Below are 25,779 nucleotides of genomic sequence, written 5' to 3' on the forward strand. Positions count from 1 at the left end.
AATTACAACATTTAATTCCAGAAGCATCACATTATAATACAGTGCATAAAAACAAACATTTTTTGATACATACACTAAGACAACTGAAAGCACAGATTTKATGCTGAAGCCATCTAATACTGCTGGAATAGAGTCACCAGAAAAGGTAAGACAGCGCCAGGATGCATTAACAGACTGAATACAAATGGAAAGTAACAACCATTTCTGTGTAAGAAAATCTGACTAGGCATATGTAAAATGTTGCCATCCATGATCATATTCCTTTTGCAGCACCTGAGCCTTAAAAAAAAAAAAAATACATCTTAGAGAGCAACCTGGCTAAATTACTGCAAAACAAAGGTTAATGCATGTTGCTGCAGGAAAGAATTCAAAGTAATTCTCTTGAAGTGAATCAAAATAAGAGGCCTCACAAAACTCTTTATACTACAGAACAACTAATAAACTCAAATGCTGCAACAATTAGAAACTGAAAAAATTAACAGATGTTTAAGGCAGAAGTGTTTTATGTAAGAACAGTAAACACAGAACAAATTGCTAAACAAGGCCACAAGAGATAAAATAAAGCCCTGAAGGTTTGTTCAGCAAAACAATTTAACTTGTCCATAATTCTCCATGTTCTACATAAGACTTGAATAAAGTAAATGTTATTCACACAGTGTGTTCCAGTTTAAATCTCCATCATTTCTCTTCCAACTCAATTTCTGTCTTTGGTGTAATCTCTACCAACACCCACAGAATACAGTTCTAATTCTCACTGTAAAAAGCCAACATGGAAAAAAAATAAATTATATGCTTTTGATGACAGAATCTAAGATCCTGATCTGTTTTATGGTCCCTTGGTATGTTTAGCAGCCTCTTTAATAGTTTTAAATTATTAGTAATATCTGAAGCAGAATCATAATTTGCTGTTATCTTCCCAGATCACTTTAAAAAGTTAACTAGTTTACTTTGGTAGATAAAGCCACCTAATAGCCATGATACACTTCTGTTCAATTCAAAAGTAATGAAAGCTAGTCTCAGCTAAGTTTGGAAATTTATATATAGACTTTAGCTTGTAAGTGTAACCATGATATGCAGAACAACAACTTCTGCTGTGTTGCAAAAAAGACATCACATCTGTCATAAAACTAGATAAAACTATGAAACATGGTTGTCAGTTCTTGATTAAAATAAAATAGTGTAATTTTTTTTAACATTGTGTTAAATATATTCACATGATCACCATAGCTATACGAAACAGCCACTATTGCAATCAAACACTATATGTACATAACATATATGCCACAACAGTTTGTAAGTGTTGAGTTTTCACATACTAGCCAATTTTACCAGACATAAATAATCTTGTACCAATTTTTAGGCATTTTAAAAGGAATTAAATGTCCTAAATATATCTGTTCCTCTGCAAAATTAAAAAAAAAAAAATCCTAAAAAGTCAGTGCAAATTGAACTTGTTCACCAAGATAGATTCTTATATTAAGCTGAGGATAAACAAAGTTTAAGAGGTTAAAAGAAGAAACTCATAACATTGTCAACTGCATTTAGCAGAGGTTAACGAAGATTAGGAATCAGAAGTCCTGGATCCTATAGTAGAGCCTTCTGGGAATAACTATGTTGTGGTTGCTGTGGTGGTGGCTGTGGTTGTTGTGGAGGTGCTTGTTGACTGCCTGTGGTCTGTGGCAGAGGTGTAGATGTTAAGTTATAGTTTGGCACCTGGGACATATTAGTTCCAGCATTCTGATAAGCAGCAACATCAACTGAAGCAGGTGGAGGACTATACACTGAAGCCTGGTTAGAATATGTATTTCCAGCAACAGAGCCAACTATTGCACTGAAAAAAAGTAAAATAATTTAAGATTAAATTAACCAAAAATTTATCAACAAAACAGCAACACTAGCATACATTTTATTGCTTCATTGTTTCTCTAGTTGCACGCTTGTGCACTCACTCTCTCTCTCTAGGTATATACATAAATATATATATATATATATATATATATGTATATATATACACATGCACACACACACACACAAAATATCTCCTTTGTCTGGACACCTTGCATATTTAAAAGTGTAGCCAAATAGTTTTCCAAATAATACTCAAGTGTACTTCTCATTTAACACCTCATCTATCTTTTGTTCTGCTAGTGGAGAGGAAAAAAACCCACCCTATTTCAAGTGATAAAACAAATCAGGTGAGGTATGCAGAAGCTTACTTTATCAATATGTGTTCTACCACCCCAAATAAGTAACTTCTGGCAGCAGAGGAGGACAAAAACTTAAATAAAGTTGAGAAAGACACCCATCTTGAATTATTAAGTAAAACTATTTTATACAGTCAAACTTACTCTATTCTAAAAGTCAATTCAAAATACCATAATATAGGTACCTCAGCCCAAACACTGCATAGTCCCAAAAATAAAGGGGCTGCAGGTTGCTTTCTAAGGGGAAACTACATTAGCTTTATTGAATAGTCATAGTCCATCTACTTCTTTCTCAAAATGAACAGAATTCTCCTCCATACTACCACAGTAAGATATCTGAAACAAAAGTACAGTACAATACATACTATTTCAGAAACTATGCAATGCCAGGCTGAGCAGCAGATAACCTTGAGCCTTAAATGTACATAGATCAGTCAAATCTATATCATTTTCTTCAGTTTTTCTTAAAAAAAAATCTGTTCGTAGTTGGTCAGGTCTTGTATGGTTTGCTTTGTCTTAAACCAAATACATAATATTAAAAAAAAACATATTGGAAATAATGACATTGAATTATTTTCCCATTGTGTTTAAATAAAACTTTCATAAGACAAAATTTGTCCTTTAAATATTATCTGTAGTCCTTTATGTTTAAATTAATTTAAAACTTAAGTAGGAAAATATAAAATTACTTGGTGTAGGATGTCTGTGCAGGTTGACCAGGCAGTCCTGAGCTGGCAGATGGAGTAACTGTGCCTTGGCTGAGAGAAGGGAGTTGTTCAGGAGGAAGATTATAGCCTTGAATATGGCCCATCTGTGCACTCCCGGTCACCAAATATGCATTACTTTGAGGTTGCCCTGGATAAACCTTGGAAGTTAAATATAGGAACATAAATAAAATAAAGGCAATACTGGTATTAATATCTGACTTTGGAACTTAAAAATAGTCTATAAAACCTTTTATTAAAGGTATTTTAATGGAAAATATTTGATTGTCTTCTATTTAGTATAGCAGTATAAAACACAAAAACTTAATTTTCAAAGAGCAGTATTTACGTATCTATCCTTAGACTCCAGTACATAAAAGTTGAAATATTTTAGTGGACAGCTTGTATTTTAATTTTTCTTTCAATTATCATCATTCAAGAATATTAGAATTTCTAACTTTTGAATTGGAAATGGTAAATGATTTAATTTGTCTATGAAATCACAGTTCAAAGCAGAAACTATTTTTTGATGTCCAGATAACTTTTACAGTGCAAAGTCATTAAAATGAAAAGTCAAATATATGTTATTTTCTTATCTTTAGCTAAATTATAATTTCACATAAGTAACAGTTGAGACAGTCATTGTAAAATTATTTGAGCAATTGGGGAAAAGGCTCTTTAAAAATTTCAGCTGAAAATAAGATTAGATTTTAGAAGTAAGTAAAGCAAAGGCTTGTTAGTAGACACATTAGATTCTCTAGATTCTAATATCAAAACTAAATTTCTAAAATATGCTTTCCTTCACTCATGAAATATTTGGCTTTACACAGAAACTGCTAGAAGAAATTATCAGATCTTATGCATAACAGATTTTGTGTAAGCTAATGATATATGGTCTTTCTATCTTAACATACATGAATCTGAGATAACATACATAGAATAATTATCAACATTGCAAAAAAACTTCAGAATCCTTTATTTAGGCAGCAGGGACAGGAGGCCTCCAAACTTTTCAGAAATTTATACTGGCTCATCTACTCCCCCAGTCTTGTTTTTCCTTCTTACAAACATGCCTATTTATAAAACATAAAAATTGTTTGACACGATCATGACATGATTATTTATCGTATGTGGCTGGAGGACTTGCCCTAATGATACTGTGCAGAAACATGMATTCTTATTTTCAGAGGATATTGAAATATATAGGAAGTTGAAAGAACCAATTTTGTGTCAACGTTTATATAAGAATGCAGGAATGGGGAGGGAATGAAGACATTTTTTTTGAGCCCCACAGTTGGCTCAAGTTTTTATTGATTCATCTGAAAAGCATTATTGGAGAAAAGAATTATTGGTAACCAGCTTGAAACACTAAATATTCCTATAAACAGAAAAATAATACAGCAAGTGTGCATTAGACTATGGAATTACAACATTTAAATATTCAAAACATGTTTTAAAAATACCACAGTATATGAATAAGTTAAAAGGCCTACTCAGAGATATTTATATCTATACTCAGAGATATGAATTACATGCATAAGCTGGTATAAGCAAATTGTAGTTTACAAACTTCAATAATTTAAAAGCTAAATGCTCTCTGTTGAAATTTCAAAAAAAGGAACTAAAATGTGGTTGATTTTAGAGTGAGGAGGGCACACTCTTAAATGTAAATTTAACTCCTTTTGTTCTTTACTTTCTTTGACCCATAATGCAAAGGCCTGGTGAACTTTACTTTTTTCATTGTATATTTTGTATCACTCAAAACACAGGATAGGCTTCTTCCTTGATCAACCTGAAGTCAATGAAACAGAACTAAAATTTGTCAGAACCTGAAAAAGGAAGACTTTCCGAAGTTTGCAACCGAAAAAAACAAGTACTTGTATACAAGTATTTATATACAAGTATTTAAGAGAAAGCACTGATCATTTCACTCCAGCCTATTTCTGCAAGAGCAAGATAGCTACCTTAATACTAAGTTAAAACCAAGACCATAAAAAGAGGCTTCGAACTCTAGATGGTGGTGGAAGAGGTTCAGAAACAAAAACTAAATCACTACTTGCAATCAGTATGCCACATATTGTAGAACTTGCAGCTTCTTACAAAATCTACATACATTCATTTAGTAATATATAAAAGCATGCTGTAAGAATCATTTGCTTTCATACAGAAGTTACCTCAGGTGAGAAATTGTTTACTGCTACTAATTTATAGGAAATTAACCATAGCTCAATATGCTCTTGATAACATCCATGCCTATTAAAGGTTACATGCATACCTGAGAGCCAGAAACAGCGGATGACTGCATATAATACTGTTGGTTTTGTAGCTTTGCATACATGGAGTACATTGGGTCTTCATTCATCAACTTGTTATACAAAGAAAGAGCCTCCATTGCTTTAACATTGAGCTCTGAAAGTTCTGAATGTTTCCTAAAAGAATATATTATACAGCTTATTCTACATTATAGCTAATTTCAATACAAAATAGACTATACAGAGAACCTATCACAAGTTGTGATAAGATATTCTTACAGCCTGTGAAGTGATGCATGACAAGTGCCATAACCCTAAACAGTGCAATACTACAAAATACCATGCGGCAAGAAAAGAAACCCTTCAGACCTCTTCCCAAATGAGAAGTTGCTAATAATTACACCTACTTTCTTTGTCAGTACTCACAAAAATGATAGAGTACGGTAAGTAGCAACAGTAGTGTTTCTAAAAATGAGCCATAATTTGAGTGAAAATATATGTGTAATTTTTTTTTTTTTACCTGTCTATATCTTCCAACTTTTCATCTATGAGAGGTCCCATCTGATGGCACATTGCTAGAAAAGAAGAATATTAAAATATATCAGAGCAATAAAAATTTCAAAGCACTTCCAAACCTCAAGTTAGAAAGTAAGGGGTGGGGGGAACAGCTAGAAATGCTTAGCTATTAATTAAAAAGTTTTAAAGATAATCTGTATGCCAGAAAAGTTACAGTAACAAATGCAGCATCATGAAAAATCTAAGAGTGAGATCCAGCTGAAGTTTTCAGTAGTGGCAGTGCTGCAGAGACAAAAGAATCCTCATTAAAATAATTATATAAATAACAAAACATATCTAAAACCCAAGAGGCATAAAGCAACATCAGTTGCAGATAGTTGTGGCATAAAAAAAGAAAGTAAATAGCATAGTGAAACTATTTTGCCAAAAAGCTTTAAGAGTGGTCTCTTTCTTCAAGAAAGACAATTCAATACTGGATCCTGGTTCTCGTGTGCTCAACATTATTACTACCAGAAAGACTATCTGTGGAAACAATGAAGGAGAAACCATATTTCCATGATTTGTATCACGTACATCTTAAAGGTACTAACAGTACTTTCCTATTTTACTAGGATCCTAATAGGATGAGGAGAGAGACTGTCAAGTAAGGTTTTCTCAAACCACTAACATACCAAAAAAAAACCAAACCAAACCAAAAAACAAACAAAAAACAGACACTTACAGAAGTAGAATAGAAGAGTTAAAAAAGCATCCCCCAACTTTCAACACAAGGAGTCGGGGCTCTTGTAACTGCCAAATGAAGCACAACCAACTAAAGACTGATTCTGCCAGCTGTAAAAGATAATCCAAAATAAGTGGGCAAGGAAGCTGACACAGGAGACTCCAATCCTATTCCAGGATGCAAAATTTACCCTTATTTATTTACACTTACTGAAGTAATAAACTATTTATTAATCTGATTAATCCCAACAGCCATACAAAATTCAAACAGAGAGGAGAAAAATAGATTCAGGCATCAAAGATGATCCAAATCCATTATAAGCCGCTCTACAGCTCCTGTCTTCACTCTCAGGTTTCCAAGCTTAAAGACACAGAAAGTCCTGAAAACCTCCGGACCATGATGGGTAGAAGAGTGTCACTGCAGCATTCTGATGTGTTCACTGATTTACTTCTCTGAACTGGGCTGGGATCAGAAGCATATTGCTAGAAATACTGCGAAAATATATAAGAGCTAGCATAAATTCTATCTGTTCTTACACGTAACACCAAGTGTGTTACAAGGCATGACAAGGACTGCTTAGATGCCTGTACACTAACATTAAAACTGCTCTGCTGTCAATCACAAAGTTAATAAATAGGAGAATGCTGCATGCAACTTACAGGTTCCCTTGGTTTATAGAAAGAACTGGCAGGTTAGTACCAAAGAACATGAAGCTCTTAGAAAGCATCCAATGACTACGGATGGTAAGTAGACCCCCACTTCATATGAGAGCCCTTAAACACCTAGAACTGCCTGCAAGCCAGTTCTTTGCACAGAGCAAAGAACTTAATTAGGACATAGACTGAAACAGATCCTTGCCCACAAACAGTAAATCTTCAATTACAGATTGCATCTGTATGGGAAAGTCGTAGATTTACTACTATGACTGCCTTCAAAGCACTGCAGATACAGATACAGGTTATGTTCTGCTACCTTTCAAGGCAACCCAAATGACTTCAATATATAAATATCCATGATAAAATTTCTAAGACAGAAAATATCTGGTAAATATAAAGAGGTGTGTGTGTGTGCATGCGTAAAATACCTTGCCCCCCCCCCACACACACTCAAATAACAGTGTCCTATAATGAAGGTTAAAAACTTCAACAGAATTAAAAATAGCTTGTAATCTTTTTGATGAAGGTTTTTTTATTATTGCTTTCCACAGTTGCCAGATCTATCAAAGAAGAAAAAGTTTTAATTGTTCGGATAAAAAGAAAAACTTGTATTCCCTCTAGGGATTCAGTAGTCTTGCCTGGTGGTTACTACTGGCAATGAAACTTCTGGGGAAAAAAGATGTAATGGATATTCAGGATATAAAGTACTAGTTTGAATGATTTTTCCACATCAATTTGAAGCAGCAGCTAATCTCATTTAGTGACCCCAAAAGCATTACTAAACATCAAAATCCTAAACATTTAGCAACAAGATTTTTTTCCAGATTCAAAAGCTAATTTAGGTTGGTAGAAGAACTTCCTTATAAAGCTGAAGACACAGAAATGGCACTTTAGTTACTACATCACATGGAGGCATCGCTCACTTGCTGTTCCATAGTCTGAGTTGAAAATGCAAAAGGATTATCTGATCAGATAAAAGATATCATGTAAATTATGGTCAGGTTCTGACGAAGTTAAGCAACCAACAAGAACCAACAGATCATCTTATTTTCTTCATAGCTGGAAAAAAAAATCAATGTGCAGGATCATGTTCTTAAAACAAAAGAACTCCATCCAGTTTCAACAAACGTGCTCCCAACATGAACATAATTACAAATATTCTAAAGGAGAACCAGGCTCCAAGGAAGCCCTGGACATATATTGTTGTCTTATAGAATTAATGAACAGGGAAGTCTCCAAATAGGCAGCAGAAGCAGGGTAATGGGCTCTAATGCAGTTAAGTGGACCATATTGACTGACTGTTATCAGCTCTTCCAAGACGCAAGACCTTCTATACTATTTAAATGGAGATATCCTCACTTAATTTACTCACAATCACTTTAAAAGACTTTCTCCTAAGTACTCGAATATTCTCAAGACCCTGATGTTATTCAGCAAGTATGCAAATCTAGTATCTCTCAACTACAGGAYCTTATATCTGAATTGTAGAATCCAGATGCTACAGCTTAGTGGTAACTGATGCTCCACCTCAAATAAAGGCAAAACATTGTGGATAAGCAGTATTTAGCCTGTTAAGAGATAGCATCTTCAAATTCCCATCAAGTTGCTTTTGGTATATTTTACCTTCTCATTTAAAAGAGAAAAATGCTTTCTTGGGCTCCAACCTTGACAGCTTGCCAAAATCTGCATAGTATCATCTGACATTCTTCATACTCAGAGGACCATAACTTTATGTGTTATTCTTGTATAGGTATCACAATAACTTCTGCTTGACTACAGTAGAACTTCCAAATAAAAAAAGGTATACGAATCTTTAAATTAGAAGATGAATTACTACCTCTTTATACAACGAAGCAGCTTAGCAAAGTGTTATATTTAGAAAGAAGGTCTTAATGTTCGGCCATATCTGGCAGTTGGTTGATCAGCACATCTTTAATTTCTCTGCCTCTGTCTAGCAGTAATCCCCTTCCTAGACAACTGCCTTTGTATCTACAATTTTGGTACCTGAAGGAATAAAACTATTCACATTTCTTATTATCTCCCTTCCTCTTGGGTGAGGCTAGAGTATGCACAACCACATGTCATTGACCTAAAAGGTGATAGATACACTTACAGAGGTGATGAACCAGACGGATGTGAAAAGAAGGGAGATATCCAAGGATTTATCTCACAGTTTTTTCTTATTTAAGTTCTAGATAGATCAAGAATCTGCCATTTTCTTATCAAACTCCATCACAACTGAATTATCTATTAAAACTGATGTAGAATGATGCACAAAAGGCTATACTGTCTTCCCTCTGATAACGGAGACATTTCTTTACACCTTCCTTCCCTCCCCTTCACAAGATGTGTGCCGCTCAACCTGGGTAGGACAATCTATGATGCCTCTTGGAAGAGGAAGTCTATTCCTTAAGACTCAAAATTACTTAGACAGTCCAAAGTATCTGTAGTATTCTAGAAGGTCATACTTAATGCTAGAGTCTTATAGAAATACGCATGTGGAAAACATGTACGACACTCACAGGTCTATTCTAAGCTATAGTAATAATTATAGAACGGTAAGGTTGGAAGGGACCTCTGAAGATCATCTAGTCCAACCCTCAGCATAACCCATATGGGGATTGAACCCACAACCCTGGCGTTAGCAGCACCACGTTCTAACCAACTGAGTTAAACCTGCTTCTGCTAGCTCTCATCAAGTCTTCCTCAGACTCCTTTCTCAATTCATTCTATGAAGAAAAAAAATGAATGAATATCAGATAAACTTTTCTTGGGTGCTGAGAAGGAAAAGCTTTTGGAGTATATTCTTCTGAAGAGGGCAAGAGATCTACTTTAAGTTAACATTCTGCATTTTGGTCTCTTGGATGTGGTGAAACAGGAAGTAAGATGACAATTATGATTCAGGCACGCTGAACTAGTTTCAGTCTAGTTCCAATTTGTTTCAGTGTTGGTAATTGCTGGAGAGAACAACCACCGCCACCACCATGAGATTTTCTTACCCTCAAGATGAAGCAATTCTGGGAGGTCTGGCTGGTCATCTGACGGATCTGCACTTTGTAACATCTGCAAGAGTTGGTCCATTTTATCCTAAAAAAAACAAATGGTGTAATTAAAATGTGCGTATGTGTGTAGGAGAGAGGAATAATTAACACTTTCAGAGTAGAAAAAAAAAAGCAGTTTTACAACTTCCACTTGGGTCTTTCAGAACTTAGAAACCACCTGAAATACCTTCCAGTAAATACAAAACATATGTTACATTACAAGAAGTAAGACCATTAAAAAAAGAAGCCAAATGAGAAAAATGATCATTAGCAATGAGTAGAATGTGTAGCAGAGCTTTTTAATTCTAGAAGTCCTTTGAAACATCATTTTCTGACAAATTTCTGTTTTTCATTCTGCTTATCACATATGTAATACTACCACCTAGTGGGATAAGTTCAAATGTATTTACAGAATACAGAGGAAAGATTGTTGGTAATACTGGAAATAACTCTAAGACAGCACTCAAGATAGGCCTCTCTGAGGTATTTTGAAGTATTTTAAACAAACTTGAAAACAAATGCATCACTCCACACTCAGCTTTTAGGCCAGAGGTGCACAGCTGTACAATCCTGGAGTAGGGCCCTAAATTGAATGTGATTTCCAAATTCAGTTTCGGAGAGTCCCAAGACCATCATGACATACAAACAGGATGGTAGGTAAAAAATAATAACAACTTAAACCATCTTTTCCTTATCCTTCTCTTTTGTTATGTTCTCTTGACAATTCAAAATATATTTGAGCTACAGGCTGAAAGGGTAAAATAACATTTGTTTAAATGTAGCAGCTGCTCATAGTGAGTATTAGTATCATACTTACTTCATCAATATAAACTGGTTCAGGCTCAGGTTCTATTGTCTCTACTTGAACTTCATCACTGAACTGCACTGTTTTCTTTTCAGCTTTCACTGTAACATAAAAAGAATWACAAAACAATTATGCAATGTTCCACAGCTAGCAATTTGCCTGATTATGAACTTTGTAGTTGAAATATCTAGTGTAAAATTAATATTCTGTAAAAATCTGGAGGAAAAAAAAGCCATCTCTGTGGACTAATGTAACTTCCATAAAGAAATCCCAAGATTGCCTTTAAAAAAAAGTTATTTTTGACAACAGAACACAAGGATACAAGGATTTCCAAAAATATTAGGTATATTACCCCTAAAAAAACCCAGAAAGTGAAATAAAAAGAGGCACCAAGTACCCTCCTAGTAAAAGGGGGGGGGGAGGGAAAGGCACTACTGCACACAGAGGGGAGAAAACTTGGCTTACAAACCAAGATCAACAGCCAGGTGAAGAGATAATTTAGAAAAAAGTTGCTGTTGCTTACACAGTTTATCTGGCTGTCAATGGGACTGTCAGATGAGTACCAAGGTAGCTACTGAGAAAGAGGGCAGCCAGCAGTAGGCAGCAAAACATTTTTTCAGTAGATGACAGCATGGGCAGCCTTGGTCTAAAATACAGAACCGCTTGTGAGAGCACAGCAAGGGCGTTTTAGTTTGACTCTGCACATTAACTTGCAACTAAACACTGAAATATAAAAATAAGGGAAAACCTAGAACTACGTAGCTACAGAAATATCATTTGGACTATGGCAAGGCCTAACATACATGAASAATATTACTTACTCATTTCTGGCTCAGCAGAGAGATCAGCTGTTACAAAATTAGATGGAAACAATCCTATACCTTGATGAGTTTCACCTTTCCACCAATTTGGATCACTAAAAATTAAAACAAAAACATATACACCTTTAAAAACTCATACAAACAAGACATTTTTCCTAAGAATCACACTATATGAGACATTTATACTGCTTGTACATATACACAAATTGTATATATGCAGAAATATTTATACAAGAATTATATTTATATGACAAAAATCTAGGAGATATTTAAACAAAATATTCAATAGGTATATATATTTTATTGCAGTTGAATTCCAACGTATGCTTCTAGACACAATTATTCCTGATTTTTGTAGAAGGGTTACATTGTGGATTTATAGGTTCCTCTTTTCCAAGATATCCTGACAGGGACTTATGAATGAGAACTCTACAGGAATCTGAAGAGCAGATACCTATATTGATAAAAATATCTACTAGAATGGTTTAAATAGTTTAAAAATTGTGGTAAGGATAGTTTTTACAATCTCTTTGTTAAAAAAAAAATRGAGACAGTTTTTCCCCACAGAGAAGACTATTCTGAAATTGAAGGTGGGAAGGTTTCTGCATCTGCTTTGAATCAGCCTGCAGAAAGATAAGGCAGTAGACTGAAACAGACCTCCTATGGTATTCCTATAAATCTGTGCAGCTGGGTATTATGAATGTATGAGTTCAGCTTTTCATCTTGCAGTATGCTGTTTCAGAACAACTGGAATTGAAAGAACTTTACAAGATCATATCAAAAAAATTCATGAGGAAGTAGACTGGTAGCCTTAATACAACTTGAGTCAAAGCTGATTCTAGCTAAGGAGAACTTGAAGTGTTAGGCATATAAAGTTCAAACATAAAACGTATGCTTAGTTTTTGCAAAATGCTTTTGCTGATGCTGCATGTTGAGTCAACAAAAAAAGAGCACTTTTTCTGCCTATGACTGTGTACATAAGAGGATTTTTGCAAGATAGCCGCAGGAGCAAAGACTTGTTTTAGAGCAAACAAAGTCTCACTGCATTAAAATTTAGAATATACTTCAGTACTTAAAAAAGACTTGCTCCTTTGCTATCGGCATCCATCACGACCCGTGATACCTAAGCAAAGCAGAATGCAGTAACAGAGCTGTAATCTGCGAACCTAGAAAGCAAGAAACACTAACATATCTTAAGCACTGAATGAAAATTTTTGGTATTTATTTTACAAATATGGGGGGGGAGGGAGGGAATGCCACACACACGTAAACAAACAAATAGAAAGGCAATCAATCCTAAAGCATTCTTATCTGGATAGAGAAGGGATCCAGACAGAGTAGTACTATTATAAACCAAAAGAACATCAGAGATGAGAAAAGTAAGCTCTAACTTACAAAAAAGATGGCATCATTTAACTCTAAGCTTTCAATTTTAACAGGAAAGTTTATATAAATATAGGCTGCATTACCATAATTTAATACACTTATTCAATCTTTTACTACATCTATTCAGACCTAAATTTGGCTGAAACTTAAGAGTTAAGTGTGAAATACTCAAAATAATTCATTAGCATTAACATACATCTCAGGAAAAACAATAAAACAAAAACTGTTAAGGAAAATTAGAAAATCTAGAAATCTTTTTATTTCCCTATTAAAAACTGTCTGCAAAGTTATGAGTCAAATAATTTGGTCACAACATGAAAACTCATCCTTGAGAAGAATAATGGGAACATCAGAGTATGAGCATGAAAATTACAAGTTAAATATCAAATGTCAAGACTGATGATTTAACATTCTAAAAATTTAAACACACACAGTGCAAGTCTAAACATATGTTTCTGCATGCAATCTATACAAGTTACCTGTCATCAAGTATAGTTATAAGTTCTCCAGCTGTAAATGTTAATTCATTGTCTTCAGCAGCCTCGAAATCATAGATAGCACGAACCTTTCGGCCCTCATGTTTGTGATTTGTTAAAAGGCTTGAGGTGCTCGGATACAAAGTGGAAACTGCTGCTTGCTGTTGCCTTTGTTCTTTTAGAGACAGTTCAATAGCTACAAAAAAAAATTATTCACATTAAAATTCTAAATATAAATGTTTTGAATGATTTAAAGTTTTAATTCTATAGAAACTTCCAGTACAACTCTGTTATTGTTGCATCATAACCAATTTCTTCCTTTCACTTAGAAATCATAAAAAACAAGCTATTTTAAAACTACTGAGCCCCCAATGATGTTAACAAAAGATCTACTGAGGTTTTCAGCATGATAAGTTCTTAAATGAGTTAGTAGTACTTAAGCAAAAATGGGATAATTCACTGAAGTCACAGAGGGCTTTTCCCTTTGAATATGAATGTAGAAACTTAACATTTTGTGTGTGTATATATACATATATATATATGTATATATGTATATATACACACACAAAATGTTAAGTTATATATGTATATATATGTATATATGTATATATACACACACACAATCATGGATTGATACACAACATTTAAATTCTTGCTAGCATATAAATGATGTTCAACTTCTATTAGACTGCTTGAAATCATAAAAAGATACAGTTGTTTCACAATGTTTCTCCATTGCATCAGGTGTTTTTAGCCTGGATTCTTAAAGAAGCAAGAGTTACAYGCTTTTGCTTGTCAATCTGTCCATTCCCTTTCTCTGCTTGACCCTCCCTGAAAATTTTTGAGACTCTTGGTCTTTTTCAATTAAATTTGAATGAGAGAGGAAGAGAAATTAAAAAAAAAAATGATGTCAATCATATTAAGCTCTTCCAAGTCTGTGAAATAGTTGACCAACTAAGATGAGACAGAGGCAAAAACAAGAAGGGACAGACTATCGCAAGAAAACAAACAATCAAAAATCCACACAAATCTCAACCTTGAGACTTGCATCCATAGGAAGCCAGACTTCGGTGGCTCTACTGTTGAAGGACCTACTGATAACATATACAGATGAGCTAACAAAGATTTCAATAAATCAAAGTTAAATTATGTAACAGTGTTCTGAATAATTTATCTATCAAAGATGAGAAACTGCAGACATTCACCAACCAAAAATTTTATCCATGCTACGAAGACCTTACATACACATTGTCAAGTTGATTAGTTAAATGCATTCAGGTGAACAGCCTTTGTTACAGCTTTAAGCTCAAACCTTGTACTGCATACAGGGGTTAACCTTTTATGCCTTTTTGTAGCTGAGAAGTTTGACCTCAAAAAGCAGCAACTACATCATACAGATCAATTCAATTTGAGAATAATTCTTTGCACATATCTGGCATAGAACTGGTAAATGACATATGCCTTGGTACAACAGTAAATCAGAAATAACCATTCCACGTACATTTTGCAGGGCCACAGTGAGATATTTAACAGCTACTATGCTTAGAGCAACCAAAGGCTTAAAGTTCTTTAAATATAAAGGAAGCATCATTCAAAGAAATAAAGTTCAAAGTATACATGAAATACTGAATCTAATTTTGAATACCACTTATGCTACAAATATTATTGTCTGTTTCCATCAAATGTATAAACTCCAAACAAATGCATTTTACTGGCCCCAGGAAGTGGGAAAAATCCAAATACAGAACTTGTACCAAACATTTCCACAATGGAGCATGTTCTTAAAATGAAATTTAGCAGAATACTGTAGTGTTATTTCAGTTTAGCAAGGTCAAGAAAAAAAATGATCGGGAGTTATTCAACTTTGCCCCATCTACAGAATAATTTTGATCTCTAACTCTCCAAGTATTAAACAGAAGGAAGGGAATGACAATCATAACCGCAACTGAAAAAAGTATGTTATTCACAACAATGAAGGAGATGAAACATTTGTTCCTGTTTTGTTAGATATTTATCATCAAATTGATTAGGTCAGCAAGTAAATGCACTCACCTTTAGCTAAATCCTCCTCTTCCTTTTTGTTAGCTGCTGTACCAGGATCTTTGGTAACGAGAGCTGGACTTGCTTTTGCCTGTTCAGCAGCCTAGTCAAAAATAAAAGATGTTGAAATGGATTTAAAGAGCAATCGTGACAACACATTACATTCACGTAATATATTCCTCTGACAAAAATCAAAAGAGCAATTCATTTCTCAAAGAAACATTTTTGAGGCAGAGATTTCATCTTGTTTGCCAAATGCATTATAAAATTTCAAACTAAAATACAAAACTGTAGATAAAAAGAACTTGTGATTTCTTTTAAGAGCAATCACAAGATTTATTATACCTGTGAGCCAATAGCTGGAAAAGTAACTCCTTGCTCCTTAAGATTTTTTATCATAGCAGATATTAAACTAAGCTGTGGGTCATTCTTGAATTCATCTGTCCATTCCACCATAAGAGCTTTCAGCTTTTCACAGACTTTTGGATGACCCTGTAGATTAGCAGAAATTAGTTAGATAATTTAGCTGTTCTTAATTCCTTAATTTCACATGAGCATATGAAATAAAGAGAATTTGAACAACTTCAATTTTATTATTTCCTAGTCCAAATTGCTGTTCTCCTTTGCAGCATACTGAGCAGACTGTGATAAAGAATCTGTAAATGGTTAACTATAGCTGGTTAAAAAACATATACCTAAAACGAGAAACATACTCCTCATTGTTAAAAGCTCTATCAATATTAACTTTTTTTAATGTGGTAATTTTAAACTGAAACCTATTTTCCAATTTAACTATTTTTTCAGATAGCTTCATTTTGGAAATTGAATTTTGTATTTTTGAAACTAAGGAGGTAATGAGTTCTGCATTATTGCTGTTTTACACTCAACAGAAAGACATCCATTATTACTATCTATATAGACACTGCTTTAAAGTCAGGTGTATCGCTAAGGGATATCTCTGTCAGAAAGGAGAATACAGCGTACCGCTTTTCAGCATTGCTGTTGACTGCCTTCAGCAATAGCATTTAAGCAAATATGTTCATGACTCAAAACAGAGCAAAACAGAATGTTACAGAAAAGCCCTGTATTGTCTGCATTTTACTACCTATCTGCATTTAATGTTTCATTGTTTTTATTTAGTGTTAAAATGAATCTGTATATATTCTTTCCAGCACTGAACAGAATACGCAAACAGCTGTAGTTTGAGGTGGCCATAAGGAAGTTTTTATCCAGTGACTGTCATCCCAGTAATCCTGTATGCTTCCCATCTCAAATTTCCAATCTCCCAGAATTAGGTTCCACTTTACTTCCAGATTGCCCCGACCCTCTAACTTAGCTTTTGTATGAATCCTACAAATCAATGCAATACATTACCTTATTCAACACATTGCTTACTTCACTGGCAAAATCTCTTGAACAGACTTCTAAATGAAAGATTTTACCACAGTTTGATACACATGCTCCTAGAAGCTAAAGACAAAGAGATTAGAACTCAGGGAAGCTTTCTGCAATGTAATTTTTCAGGAAGGAAAAAGAACACATTAAAAAGTCACCCACTGTTAATGCTTGCATAGCAACATGGGGATCTTTATGGTTCACCCTCTTCATAATAGAACGAAGACAGTCCTTGGGCCTAAAGAAACACAAGATAGTTTGAAAATGAAATAATGGAAAGACCATTTTCTATTGCACAGATTTCAATGCATGAAAAGGCTAATAGTAGACAGCAAGTTCTCCCAAATAAAGTCAGCAAATTATTTAATAGCTTTTTTTAATGTTGCAATTAAAAGAACTACAGCATTAACATTCCTAGCCATTTCTATCTGTAGAATTGCTGGTTTTCTTCATTATCAAAATCTCTCAGTAAGCTGCATTTGATTATAATTCTCTATACTCATGCACATCCATTAAATACTTCATTTTTACTCTTTAGAAAAAAAAATCATACCAGAGAAACCTTCATATAAATTATATTTTAATATAATCATATAACTCCTAGCCTAGTTTTAATGAAAAAGTTTTTTGCTAAATCAGATTTGACTCCTTGCATCTAACTTCTTTTTAACACACATCTGAAGTATCTATAATAAAATGCAACATTTCTCTGTATTCATCAGACAAGTAAATGAACATAAGTCATTATTTCAATGGTAAATTTGTGTTCTCAGATGCTTCATAACAGAAAAAAAAAGGACACTCGCACCATTTTTCATAATCAAGACAATTCCATTCCATGTGCCTCACCCCTATCTGCTCCATACACAGTCTCTTCTYCTATGGAGCATTCTTTTCCCTCTCCACTCTTCTGCCACAACACACATACTGATCTCCCCTGAACATCAAAAAAAATCAACATATCCTCCATGTGAGCGCTGAAAGTACCCAAGAACACAGAGTGCACAGATGCAGAATTAGTCCTCAGTTAATGACAACACATCTTTAGAAAGGAATACTTGTATACACTTCAGTGGGGAAGGAGTCATAAAAAGTCACCTTTACTTAAAAGTGATTGGGTTTTTGCACTGTAAATCTCATCTCCCTCTCTTAACGTCTCTCTAGTTACCTACATGCATTCATTCAAATCATAATAAAAGAATTCTTACTTGTTAAAATTAGGTTGCAATATCTTGCCAAGTCAGTTTTGTAAATAAACTAAGCTTAAATGGGCCTGGAATAAATTCTTTAGAAGTAAATATGGTACTGTAACTCCCTTACTAGTCAATAACAAATGCAACTCCATGTACAAAAGCTGAAATCAAGATGTGTTGCAGAATTCTGTATCTCACATATCTGGTGATTTAATATAGCAACAGTATTTATCATCAATATCTAAAATAAAGAAGAGAGTAAAGTTTCCTACAGTTTAACTTAACAGCTCTCTAATTACTGGCAAGAATAACCTTTCAGTAAGCCTGATTTCATTTTAAATGCATTCTCTTCCATACTTATGGATTATTATGGATACTTATTTTTAGTAGATAATCAGCATTTGCAGTTAATATCTGTTTAATAAGTTTGAGTGATAATTACTTTCATGTATTTTTTCCTTAAAATCTACCACTCTTCTGCATTTCCCATATATACCTAAGAACTGCTGCTTACATACCAATTACCACCACCTCTCTATCATGCTTTTGGGCTTGGGAGGATTTTGTTTGTTTATCTGTTAAGTTATTATTGCTACATTCCTCACAGATTCTATTTTAAACTATAATCCAACATTAAGAAACAAACCATGCAACAAACCAACAAGTGCAAAAGGATTATTATACATTCTATATGTATGTTTCAAAACTATTAAATATGGAATTCAAGTTTAATACAGAATTTACAGAAGAATTTTGTATATAGAGATTTTTACAGTTATACGTAGAATGTACTTGAATTCTGTATTTCAGTTTCAAAATTATTACATACAGAATACCAGTTTATCTATGCTATAGTAGATAGAGATAATAGTAAAAGGAAATTTAAGAAACAATTGAAATGAGTTTCAGATAGTTTGGTATACTAAAATCTGTGTCCTTTATTTGTTTTTTCTGTCTGTAGAGGTGGTAGAAGGCAGAGCAAGGCTGGGGTAGAATTATCACTGGCCCACAAGCATTATTTATTGAATAACCCTGAATAGATTATTTTTTCTTTTGAGAGAGGCAAAAGTAGGAAAAGAGGAAAAGTGTGAATTCAAACTAAGATATTTTCATATTTCTGGAAGATTAACAGCAACTCGTCCCCTCCACACACACACACAAAATTAGTTTTCTATTGCACTGATATCCAAGAACTAACATGAAACTTAGGTATATGTTACACCACTGCTCAGCTATACTATATTTGGCAGTGTCTGTTTTACAGAAATGTCCACCTCATTTAGCAGTACTAATTATAGAAAATGCTGCCACATAGTAAGACTACATATTACTCAGTGTATACCTTCATATAACTGATTATTTTACTCACGCTGATCAATAAATAAGTCAAACTTACCACTCATTAACAGTCCAATGCAGAATATAAAGTAACAAGAAAGCCTTAAAACCAAGTATCCTCCATGTGCGTCAAGCATAAATTTCAAAAGGTAACAACTCAGTAATTCTAGACACTCCAGATAAATGGACAAATGTTTTTAACTCAGTGGCTGCACCTATTAAATGTTTTAACACGCTCAAATATTTAAAAATAAATTTTTATTATGTCTACATCAAGCATCTAGCTGACTAATGCTTAGTCTCACAGACTAAGAAATCTTATTCTAGACAGCACTGAAATCCTATTTTTTTACTTCGAATTAACTCATTATGTAATTTAATTTACAAATTATGACAAGCACAATTTAGAAATCAGAGGAAAGGCATGCACTCCACATGAACACAATTCTGTTTATTAGGAAATTTATTAAACAGCTCTCCAGAGAATGCTATACAAATATTAGGCTGCAATTCTGTTCCAGCAGTTTTATAATCCAAGTTTCAGATGCAGCACAGTGATCAGGAATAACAAACCAGCAGGGAGAAAATAGGGCAAGGTAAGATAGAAGCAACAGTATTACATACTCATATATCCAGAAAAGATTCACAATAAATTTCAGTTTGGGTTTTATAAAGTAAAAATAATGCATTTGGTAAGTAATTTTATTATATTTATTTAACAAAGACAAAATAAACAGTAACTGGAATCTGAAATACTACTTTGCACAAAACATTTCACAATGCTAGAAATGTATTTTATTATCCAAGATAAATGACCATGGGGATGAAGACTACACAGGTGACTCAATTTCCCTGCCTACTGTTAGAAACAACTAGTCTGAGATTAATGGTTGGTCTGTTAAATATACAGAGCTGTAAGCATGCAGAACACTACTTACATTGGGCAACTTTAATGTTAATGTGAAGTTTCACCACTAGAGGCGATATGCTTTTCTGTTCCTATGCATCACTCTTCAAAACTTGTTTATTTCAAAAAAAGCTTTGATCATCTTTGACTTGAGTATTATTGACTGTCCTCTCCTGTATGAACAGGAATGAAAACAACAAAGGGGGAACCATCTATGCAGAACACCGATTTACTGAGGCAGTGGTAAATTAAAAAGACTGTGTGTAATATGTTTCAGCAAGAAGCACCCATCTCACTTTCCCTCTTTATCTTCCTCAGTCATTCTGGCTCAGTGTTAACTGATTCCTGAACGTCATTCTGCTTGCATTTGACTTTGAAATGGTTGTATCTTGTGCATTTATGTATTAAGTTAATAAGATATATTTATTTTAAACTATCAGTACTGCAGTTTTTCTCTGGCAGTGTTACTCCGTAAAAATGACAGGCTGCAAAAAAAAGGAAGCTATTGTACTGGGAGAAGACTTCAGTGGTGGAGAAATTGGAAACATTTAATGTAGCACTCTATTTAGTATAACAAATATAGCAAAAAACACTCAAGAAGAAACAGAAAAGCACCATTCAAAAATAGTTTGTCTATTCTATTATCAGTGAGACTGTAACTTTGACCTGATTTCTTATGGCTTTACCACTGCCTCAGTAAGTTGGTGTTCTGCTTAGATGGTTCCCCTTTTGTAGTTTTCATTCCTGTTCACACAAGAGAGGACAGTCAATAATATGCAAGTCGAAGATGATCAATTTTTTTTTTTTTTTTTTTTTTTGAAATAAAAAAGTTTTGAACAATGATGCATAAGAACAGAAAAGCATATCACCTCTAATGGTAAAACTTTATATTTTGATTTAATCAAGTTTTTGTGTTGAAAAGGCAGACTTGCTCACTGAACACTTTAAAATATTAACAGTTTTCCTCAAAAATGGCATGCAAAAAAGCTCACTGTTATCATATGCAACTGCAGAGTTGTATTACTTATTAGAAGAAATCCTGAGATTAAAAAGAATGTCTCAGTTAAACAAATTTTAGATCATTGTAAAACAGTCAAATAAAAAAACAGATTCAACGGAATTCTCACTTGCTGAAGCAGAGTACTTTTGTGATTAGATTAAGGAAAGGGAAAAAAGATTAAATACATAGCTATTGGTGATTCTATATTACGAATGTATGTCAATGTAAAAAATAAAATAGTGCAACAGTAGGAATTCAGTCAGAAATTCAGTTACTGAATTGTAATTACATTATCTTACTAGAAAACATGAAACCTCCTTGTAGCTGAACAGCTTCCAGCGGTTACCCTAGACCTACATAAGGTGTTGGCAGACCAAAATGAGACAGGGTGCCATATAACACTATGTAACAACAAAYTGTATTTTCTTTTGCAATAAAGAAAACAGTCCTTCTAGTCTTCTGTGGCTTTAGGCATATCACTACCTACATTTAAAATGCCACAGGTACAAATCAAAATTTAGACCAGTACAAAAGAAAATCTGTAGAGTAGAGATTATATAACCTAAACTTGTGCCAAGAAYCAAAAAAGCATAGAGCTTGTATTGGATCAGAACTGATGAAAAGATTAAAGCAAATCCCAATACAGAACACTAGAATCCCTGCCACAGGAATTTACGTTGCAGGGGAGTTAGGAAGAGTTAAAATTCTTAATGGGGAATTTGTTTGTTTTACCTTCCTGTATAATTTGACATAATTCATCAAAACAGAGATAACAAGAAAACCACCATTATCAGCAGGTCTTAATAGAATTTTAAGTGAAAAGTCAGCAGGTAACCTGCTACTACAAGTAGACTAAGTATTASAAAGGTTAAAGTAACAGATAGAGGAAAAAAAATACATTGTTTTATACAAGAAACAACTGTAACAAAAATTCCAGCTGTCCCAGAGAAATTTAGCTATATGTTGCCAGAGAGCTCTGTTTTTGTCTGCACTCCCTAGGAGCTGTCTCCTGTAACTAGATACATTCGAGTACTGTTCAGGATAAATCACTCTTAGGCTAAATCCTGCCTATGTAAAAGCTTTCACTAATTAAATAGAATACAGAATCCTTCAATAATACTGTTACAGGCTCAGTATCAACAGATAAAGCAGCAGAAGTACAGTTTTTATATATGGAGAGTAGTGTGACATATTTTTAACAACTTACCAGCTTTTATCTTAACTAGAACTTYACACAACAGCATAGGCATCTCGATACACCATACTATTTATAAATACTCTGGAGATCATTTCTAATCCCAAAGAACAAGCTTATTTGCTGACCTGTCCTTTGGAACAAAAATCCCAGGTAAGGATTTGTTACCTGGCATTCCATACTGTTTCCTGCAGTCTTAAAAAGCAATCAACGTCCTTCTCAGAGAAGTCTTTCACTGAACAGCAGCAACAGCTTCTCCTTGAAGCCGTTTCTTAAAACGGAACTGTTACAGACTGCTTGGGGAAGATGAATTCAAAACACATTTCCAAATTCTAAAACAACTCTGAATACTTCAATATATTTAAGAGTATTTATACTGTCTTTAAACTGTAGTATTTGCTAATTCAAATTATACTTTGACTTTTCAAGTCCAAAAAAATGAGGCCATGCATAAGGCCTATGAGAGAGTTCAGCAAGGAATCAACCAAAGGAGCATTAAGAGCCCATACTAAGATATGTTTCATTTTATACATATCACATTTTAAAAATGCCGTGTTGACACACTCCCATCCTTATCACCAAACTGGTGACACATGGGCTGAATAAATGGATGATAAAGTGAATGGAAAACTGGTTGGACTGTGAGGCTCAGAGGGACCTGCACAGGCTGGAGAAATACACCAGAGAAAAACTGACCAGAACCTCAGTCAGTTCAATGACAGCTGATGCAAGGTCTTACTTCTGGGACAARCTGCCTAGAAAACAGCTAGGCAAAAAAGGATGAGGGGGTCTCGGTGTGCCACGTGAGTCAGCAGTGTGGCCTGGCAGCAAAGACCACCAACAGCATCCTRGCCTGTGTTAGTAAGAGCACAGCCAGCAGGGTCAGGGAAATGATCTTTCCCCTTCGTTCAGCACTTGCAAGAATGCATCAGGAGTTTTGCGCTCTCCAGTACAAGCATATTGACATATTGGAGCAAATCCAGTGGAGTGGTATCCAGATGGTCAGTTTGCTGGAACATACCACATATGAGGACAGCCAGAGACCTAGGTTCAGTTTGGAGAAGGGCAGGCTAAGSAGGGGGAACCCAATTGCAATCTACAACTACCTGATCGGAGTTTACAAAGAAGATGCAGCCAGACTCTTCTCAGAGGTGCACAGTGATAAGAAGCAAAATACAAGCTGGAATATTCCAATTAGAGAGTAGGAAAAGAAAAATTTATCATAAGGGTAGTTAAATACTGGAACAGATTACTCAGAGAGGTTGTAGGAACTCCATGTTTGGAGGTGTTCAAGGCTACTAGACGTGGCCCTGTTTTGAGCAGGGGCGTTATATCAGATGAACTCTACAGGTTGCTTCCAACCTATAATATGACTCTATAAGAAAAAAAATCCTAATGACTTCTCCTGGGTCTATAGCAACTCTGTTAAAACAAACCACCTTACTTTTTTGTTACATTTGTGAAAAACTGCTGTATGCAAATACTAATTCTAATAGATCACTGAGTATCCCCAAAGGAAGAACAATAAAACATAGGGACAGAAAATTACATTTTCCTTGTACTGCAAGTAAATTCACTCTAAATTAAGTTGAATTGAGAAAGAGTTGCAAATGTTTATACAAGATAATAAAATTTTCATTCCTCTCATCTAGGAAGTGTTCCTAAGGAAGACTAAAATAACAAAATTAAAATTGAGGGGAAAAGCTCCAAAACCACTTACCCTGTGCGTGACTGTCCAACTTTATCACAAATATCTAAGATGAGGCCCCAGTCCTCTGCAGTGTTCATCTCACTGGTTGCTTTCTCTGATGAATAAAGCATAAGTAAATCAAAATACAAATTAAAGAAAAAGAAAGAACAGAATTTAAGATAAAACTGACAAAGATGTTATATTACTACTTTACATTCTGCTAAATGCACAGTAAAATCCTATATTTAACCTATTAATATATAAAAACTGTTCTACCCAATTTCTCTAATTTTAGAACATTCACTTGCTACCATAAATTTAAATTCAGACACACATTTTTCCCCCCACTAATAAGTATATACCCAGAATACCACAAAAATCATATCAGCTATGAAGAGATTTTTTTTTCCCCATTTGGAACTGTAGTTTTATAGGATATTGACACTCCAAGTATTGGTTCATTTGAGACTAAGATACAACAGGAACAGCATTTACCACATTCTCAGACACAAGCTGCCGAGTTTGCATTTCTTTTGCATGTATTGCAAATCAACAAGGAGGCCCCAAAGATTCATGAATAATCACTAAAATTGACTTTAACCATCCCATTCTCATCTCCACCCTGGATGATATAGTCCACTGTCTCTTCTCAACTACAGAGACTGTTAAACCAAAGTTAATGTGATAAAAACCAATGGGGCTCACTCTTCCAAGTGTCTTGAATAGGACAAGAGAGTCCCTGTGGAATAGTGAAGAAAAAGGAAGGTGAAAAAGAGAGAAATTCCACCTCAGAGCAGAGCCCCCCCCCCTTGCGATTTCTCCCCAGAGTAGCATCGCTACACAGAGGAGAACAATAAATACAAGTGCTAAAGGAAACCAGGCCTCACACTGCAGCTGAACGGAAATTGGACAGATCGGGTCATGACGTGCTGGACAGCACGAAGGAACACACAAGCCATCTGCACTGTTCTCTGCACAGAAGGAGATACAGGGAGTGAATAGCAGGTAACCTTTGTTTCCTATCCCTGCTTCATCCAACAGTCACCTTTCAATCTACAAAATGTGTCTCAGCAAAGACCATCATGCCTCAGGCGATGTCTCTGGGACTACTTACATAGTTTAACCAAGGGAAGCAAAGATTTCCTACAAAAATGTATCTGTCAGGATTCATTAATTCATACTAGCACTTGATAGACTGTAGAGAAGAGAGAAAGAAAAAAAAAATTGATCTCTAGAAGTTATGAGAAGTTACTCATCCCAAAGCTGATGGTTCCATTTTCTGTGGGTGAGTTTTTCTATCTTACAAAATGAAGTCAGGTTACCCTTGTTTAGTTTCTTAATTCAGATCCACAATGCACAAAAGTAAAGCTCTACAATTACATGCTCTCAAATTATTTCTGGGGAAAAAAGAAAAAAAAGTCTACCTTATACAACTAGAA

At 34.5% G+C, this 25,779-nt stretch overlaps 1 protein-coding gene across 2 annotated transcripts; it reads right to left on the reverse strand.

Annotated features, from left to right (window-relative positions):
- Positions 1-1,450: 1,450 nt before the first annotated feature.
- Positions 1,451-24,450, reverse strand: STAM (signal transducing adaptor molecule). 2 transcript variants are annotated; one of them, XM_085309419.1, is made up of 13 exons: positions 24,371-24,450; positions 17,180-17,255; positions 16,997-17,092; positions 15,968-16,114; positions 15,635-15,725; positions 13,586-13,778; positions 11,721-11,815; positions 10,912-11,000; positions 10,053-10,140; positions 5,681-5,735; positions 5,184-5,337; positions 2,894-3,069; positions 1,451-1,831 (listed from the first exon to the last, which is right to left on the reverse strand). In XM_085309419.1, exons 1-13 carry the CDS (start codon positions 24,436-24,438, stop codon positions 1,585-1,587), a joined length of 1,575 nt encoding a protein of 524 aa, XP_085165545.1. In that variant the 5' UTR covers positions 24,439-24,450; the 3' UTR covers positions 1,451-1,584. The 2 variants fall into 2 exon arrangements, with proteins under 2 accessions (XP_085165545.1, XP_085165546.1); XM_085309420.1 differs by lacking the exon at positions 15,968-16,114.
- Positions 24,451-25,779: the final 1,329 nt, after the last annotated feature.

This window comes from Rhea americana, unplaced genomic scaffold, assembly GCF_003343005.1.
Source record: "Rhea americana isolate MKP2758 unplaced genomic scaffold, rheAme1 scaffold_298, whole genome shotgun sequence".
Classification (NCBI taxonomy): domain Eukaryota; kingdom Metazoa; phylum Chordata; class Aves; order Rheiformes; family Rheidae; genus Rhea; species Rhea americana.

Excerpts from the sequence above, each read along its gene's own strand:
- STAM (XM_085309419.1), bottom strand. The coding sequence starts at position 24,438 with ATGAACACTGCAGAGGACTGGGGCCTCATCTTAGATATTTGTGATAAA. Across the intron at positions 10,141-10,911 it reads AACCAGTTTATATTGATGAA|GATAAAATGGACCAACTCTT; the intron begins GTAAGTATGATA and ends TGTTTTTTTTAG. Across the intron at positions 1,832-2,893 it reads GCACAGACATCCTACACCAA|TGCAATAGTTGGCTCTGTTG; the intron begins GTAATTTTATAT and ends ACTTTTTTTCAG.